This window comes from Haliotis cracherodii, unplaced genomic scaffold, assembly GCF_022045235.1.
Source record: "Haliotis cracherodii isolate W230 unplaced genomic scaffold, xgHalCrac1.p SCAF_5, whole genome shotgun sequence".
Taxonomy (NCBI): Eukaryota; Metazoa; Mollusca; class Gastropoda; order Lepetellida; family Haliotidae; genus Haliotis; species Haliotis cracherodii.
Window position 1 is genome coordinate 53,383,258 of NW_027266308.1, and position 6,179 is coordinate 53,389,436.

The 6,179-nt window shown below is 41.3% G+C and overlaps 1 protein-coding gene across 3 annotated transcripts in view; it reads left to right on the forward strand.

Annotated features, from left to right (window-relative positions):
* The window catches only part of LOC139443171 (ectonucleoside triphosphate diphosphohydrolase 8-like), a 43,484-nt gene extending 40,021 nt beyond the window's left edge, over positions 1 to 3,463 (forward strand). For all 3 annotated transcript variants that reach the window (XM_071224131.1, XM_071224132.1, XM_071224130.1), the window contains exons 6-7: positions 409 to 571; positions 1,904 to 3,463. In XM_071224131.1, coding sequence (XP_071080232.1) covers positions 409 to 571; positions 1,904 to 2,118 — 378 coding nt within the window. In that variant the 3' untranslated portion in view covers positions 2,119 to 3,463. The remainder of the gene's footprint in view (positions 1 to 408; positions 572 to 1,903) is intronic.
* The last annotated feature ends 2,716 nt before the right edge of the window (positions 3,464 to 6,179 follow it).

Consider the following 6,179-nt stretch of genomic DNA (forward strand, 5'->3'; position numbering starts at 1 on the left):
ACACAGCATTAGCGGTGGATATGAGCATTCCTTGCTTCTTAGATTTTCTAATAAATACGTTAATGCTGACCCTTTCTTTGAAACATAAACTGCTGTAAAAGATGGTTTTTTATATATTTTATTTTTTATTGACTGAAACAAAGAGCTTATAAATGCTTACTCGTTTTAATGAGGTATTTACTTCCCGCAGTATGGTAACCTATTCATGAAAATATAAAAATTTGTTAAGGAGATTCCCCAGAACCAAAAAATAATTTGTTGTTGCCTCAGTAATATTGTTCGCACGGGACCCTGGAAGGGTTAGGGTAGAACTTGACCTCTGGACATTGGGTCCATGGTTTCCAGAAATCTTGTGTTCCTTGACAGTTCCGTATGTTCAATCTGTTGGTTTCCACCGTTCTGTTGCAGAGTTTTGAGGCCGTCAAGGCCGAATACTCTGTGAAGGCCAAGTTCGCCTCCGACGAGTGCATGATGGGGCTGTACATACCTCTTTTGTTGCAAGAGTCCTACCAGTTCGATCCCCAGACCAGTAACATCGTTGTCGAAGATAACATTCAGGGAAACAAAATTGGTAAGTCATGTTTGATTCTTGTTACAATTTCCATTTCTGTTTACAAAGTAAAAAGCGACTAAAACATAAAAGCTAAAAGTAGAGTCCACTGTGTGATTCTGACTATGTCATAGGCAAGTGTTCAGGAATCACTGACAAATAGTGATGATACAACGCGTTGGCGAAAAAGAGAGTGATATCAGCAATGTCACGACGAGGGACACCGGGAATGGCTTCACACAGGGAATCCAAACCGGGCATCTGGCGTAACGAACGAACCAGTGCTTAAGAGAGAGAGGGCTTGGGTTGAAAATTATAACGTACTGCATCATTATGACTAATATTATCCTTGTGTGTTGCCACATTAACTTTCCCTTCGCCATGACCCTGTTACTTCATCTCAGTTAGGACGGAGGCATAGTCTGGTAGTTGATGCGTTTGTTTGTCTCGCCGAGGACCCGGGTTCGATTCCCCTGACGGGTGCAATATGTAAAGTACATTCTTGTTTCTGGAATATGGCTAAAAGCCCCGTAAAGCTATGATCACTCACCCAATTATTACATCGACGGAACGTGAGTTCGCCGTGTTGTGTACGCTGTCGTGTAACTGCCACGAGCTAAAACTGCGTGTTGTGTACAACATGGTAGATGTTTCAGACTGGTATTTTGCACTGTATTGTGTGCAGCATTATCGTGCAACTACCCCTACAAACGAAACTGTGTATTTACCAAGTGACTGGTGTTTCAGACTGGTATTTAACACTGTAATATTCACAGCATTATCGTGTAACTACCACAACATGAAACTGTGTATTTACCAGGTGACTGGTGTTTCAGACTGTTATTTAACACTGTAATATTCACAGCATTATCATGAAACTACCACAACATGAAACTGTGTATTTACCAGGTGACTGGTGTTTCAGACTGTTATTTTACACTGTAATATTCACAGCATTATCATGAAACTACCACAACATGAAACTGTGTATTTACCAGGTGACTGGTGTTTCAGACTGGTATTTAACACTGTAATATTCACAGCATTATCGTGTAAATACCACAACATGAAACTGTGTATTTACCAGGTGACTGGTGTTTCAGACTGTTATTTTACACTGTAATATTCACAGCATTAGCGTGTAACTATCACAACATGAAACTGTGTATTTACCAGGTGACTGGTGTTTCAGACCGTTATTTTTCACTGTAATATTCACAGCATTATCGTGTAAATACCACAACATGCATTTACCAAGTGATAGATGTTTCAAACTGGTGTTGTGCAATGTAGTGTGTATATTATCGTGTAAGTATCACTGATGTAACTGTGTGACTGTGATTGCTGTTTCAGACTGGACAATGGGGGCCATGTTGTACGAGGTGAACATGCTGTTCCAGTCGTGGAGGTTGCTGCCACACACGCCCGTATCGTGTCAACCAGTCAGTTTCACGGCTGTCCCGGCTGCCCCTGCCGAGGTCCGACCAAGTAGTGCCCTTTCTCTCTGTCCCGCCTTACAAACTGTGCTTGTCTGTGTACTCTTGGTTATAATGGAAACAAGGCATTGATTGGTGCTTCGTTGTGTGTGTCAGTGTCATCATATACCCATCGTCGCCTGTGACAGACCCAGTGACACTTAATACTTGATGATGATAATAATGATAGTAATGATAATAGTTATCAGGTATTGCTGAAGCTGTGTCATACATGTTTATGTCAGTAACAATAATTTGTAACACCTTCACTATTGCAGCCACGAGTCTAGAGAGAATGGGTAAGTGAGTTGGAGTTTAATGCCGCATTACAGTATATAAGTTATCACACGGCGTGCCCGCTGAATGTTGGAAGAACAAACTGAGAAGTGATGGTCGTAGGCGTTCTCCAGCGGTGAAACCCACAAACATGGCTCGTAAATAACCAAGGAGAAGCAGCGGTAGGCCTTATGGCGCTTTACCGGACTTCACAGAATAGCCAACTCTAGTCTAAATGTCCCCCAATATAATGTATTTAATCCGAGGTTCATTATTTAATTTGTGCTTTACCACTGCTTGGGGAAGAGGCTTCGTAATAACCACGTTTCGCTTCTTCTTTTCAAACTGAGAATAACGACACACATTTTGTCCAGTGCAGTGGTGTAATATAGTCAAGAGGCTGGAGAAGTCTACAATGAAAGATACATGTGTCATTCATCCCTGGCTCTGGGGAGGAGATATCGTCTGTCAGGTGAATGTCTTGTGCATCTTTGAATTTTATGTTCATTATCAATCAAATGTATGTTCAATTTTCTCCAAATACTTACAAACTCTCCTACTATAATGTGATACAGTTCAGTCACCTTGATCATGGATTACCACGCCGAATGTTGTTGTTATCATGATACTGAGACCTATTCCAATATATCGTATACACCTGTCTATGTAAAGTGTCCCATGTGTTTGCCAAATTTGTATAATAAACATTTGATACGTCCTTTCACTACACGATGACTTTATATTTTCTTTTTGGATACGGGGGCGGTCGGGTAGCCTAGTGGTTAAAGCGTTCGCTCGTCACGCTGACGACCCGGGTTCGATTCCCGATATGGGTACAATGTGTGAAGCCCATTTCTGGTGTCCCCCGCCGTGATATTGCTGGAATATTGCTAAAAGCGGCGTAAAACCATACTCACTCACTCTTTTGGGATACACGATAATGTAGTTAAACGAATCACAACTTTTATATATTAATATTCAACGAATACATATTAATGTTTAAGTCAGTAGGCAAGATATAAATAAATACATTTCCAGCAAATACACAACGCTACCACAACGTTGTGGGTATGTTACACTGTAACGTAACGTTCGGTATTGTTGTGACAACGTTGCATTACAACCCCAAGTTTCAGGGGGCACGGGTGGCCCACCGTCTAAGGCGCCGCGATTCGCTGTGCAGGGTTGGTTCCTTGGGCATGCCAGAAACCGATGATTGTGGGGTCGAATTCCGTTTCGCCCCGATTATGTTTCTAGGTTTTTCAGCACCATACCCGTGCTCGTGGGTTTCACCGAAGTAGTAAATGTCTGAGACCTGCATCACTTCGGGCTTTCCTCCCACATTAAGCTGACACGCCGCGATATGACTGTAATACTGTTAAAAGCGGCGTTAAACCCAACTCACTCACCCAAGTATCATTTATGGTTATTATTATTTTCATAAATATAATTATTCACAATTTTAATGCAGTCCTAGATATGAAGAAGTACTTTTAAACCTAATATATTTATTTAAATTGTATAAGAAAACAATACCGATATTCGAAAACAGGGGCCAACAACAGCTCTGTCTCTTGACTGCAATTTCCAAAGTACAGATAGACCGCTCAGAGTTGTTGTTGTTAGTTGTTGTTTAACGCTGCACTCAGCAATATTCTATAATCGAGTCTTGAACAGACAATCCAGTGATTAATATCATGAGCATCGATCCACGCAACTGGGATACGATGACATGCATCAACCAGGTCAGCGAGCCTGACCACCCGATCCCGTTAGTTGCCTCTTACGACAAGCATAGTCGCCTTTTACGGCATGCGTGGGTTGCTGAAGACCTATTCTACCCCGGATCTTCACAGGTCGACCGCTCAGAGAACCACACCACTAACACAACAGTATTTAAATGGAAATTAGCACGCACTTCATGTTAATATCAGCCCTGTCAAGAAGCGATGAGAATCTATGACAGCCATGCCAGTCATGAATAAAGGTGTATAATAATGCAATGTTGCAGGAAAGTATTTTGGAAATGTTACATCATAACGTTGCCACAGCAAAAACGAAACGTTGTACCAACGTCTTTGTGTATGCTGGGTGAGTCATTTAGATGATCGACAAACAAGCATACACACCCCGGAACTAATGTCGGCGTTCCTTTTATTCTACCTCTGGTATAAAACTGTTACTGTCTGTTATGTGTCAAGGAGTTAAGATACATTTTTCATCAAAGTATTACGCATGCTTCATCTTACATAGTTGAATGTTTAATGGTTTGATATTACGTCAATAAGCTTCAAGAAAGTGTTACAGCAACGAAAACAAAGCTATACACGCGAGGCCGCACCAAACGACCAAAGAGCTCGATGTTACACAAGTTCTGTACGTTACACAACTCATAGAGCTAAAATCACTTAATGGATCTCCAATACAGTCATTTAAACATGGCCTATCTGCAGTCGGAGCGCTAAGATCTATTGGTAGAGTTCTTTTTTTTAAACAGAGACTTACAACAGTTGGTGCAATTATTGGCAATCATTATCAGTTCTACACATGTTCCTGACAGCCCCCTACAGTAATGTACATATGCATCACGTTTCAACTGATCCCAACTGACACGATAGAGAATCAATGCACGTGGTTTTGATAGCCTATATTGTTTATTTGCTTTTTGCTTAACGCTGCGCTCAGCAATATTCCAGCTATATGTCGTCTTTCACGACAAGCATAGTCGCCTTTCACGGCAAGCATGGGTTGCTGAAGACCTATTCTACCCCGGGTCTGATAGCCTATATTACCTATATATAATGTACCTGTTCTCATTACATAAATACGCATTGATTGAATAACGATTCAAAATAATATTTTAAAAATCTACAATCTATCAGTTTTACTTTTTTTATTGAATTTTATTTTCAATCAATTCAATCCAAGGTATACACTGCATTGTATATACAGTGGATGGGAACGCCAGTTAAAGTTCATAGTCACCACTGTCCCAGCTAAAGCACGGTGGGATGTACCAGACGAACCAGTGACTGAACGCATGATTAGTGATAAAATTACACACTGGGCCCCTTTTATTCCCCGAGGGGCGGTCGGGAAGCCTAGTGGTTAAAGCGTTGGCTCGTCACGCCGAGGAACCGGGTTCGATTCCCGACATGGTTACAATGTGTGAAGCCCATTTCTGGTGTCACCCGCCGTGATATTGCTGGAATATTGCTAAAAGCGGCGTAAAACCATACTCACTCACTCCACGGCACGGTCAACTTCTATGAATATGATACAATAAGCGTAGATAGCACATAGCGATTAGCCAAGTATCGGGAAAGCAGTGATTGTCCATCTACCAACACACCATCTCGCCGGCTGTAGGTTGCATCAGAGCGATGCCCTGTTCCCCGTCACCGCATTGAGTGAGCTGTACTATGTTTCCGTCTAGTGGAGACCCTGGGGAACACGGCTGGTATTTCACGTCTAAATAATACCATTAATCGTATTAAATGTAATTCGGTTTTGAGGACTGGTGGTAATGAAAATCAGATTGCCTGAATGAGATTCAATCTGGTATCGAAGCACTCCAGTCAACACAACAGTCAGTATATAGCATTTAACAGGGGAAAGTGTTCTATGATTCAAATAAAGAAAACCAAATTACTGAAATTTAGATATAGATTTGCTTAATTCCATTTATTTAATGTAGTATTAGTGAGTGCAATATTTCACAGAGGTAATCTGCAACAGATCAGATTTGGGTGTATAAGTGGTTATGTTGGACAAAGTGAATAAATGGAGATTATCGCGATTGCGTGTTGTACCCTGTACCATACTCTCTATGGTGAAGACGTTATTGCGGCCTTGCCCCGTAAAACAGCTTTCTCACA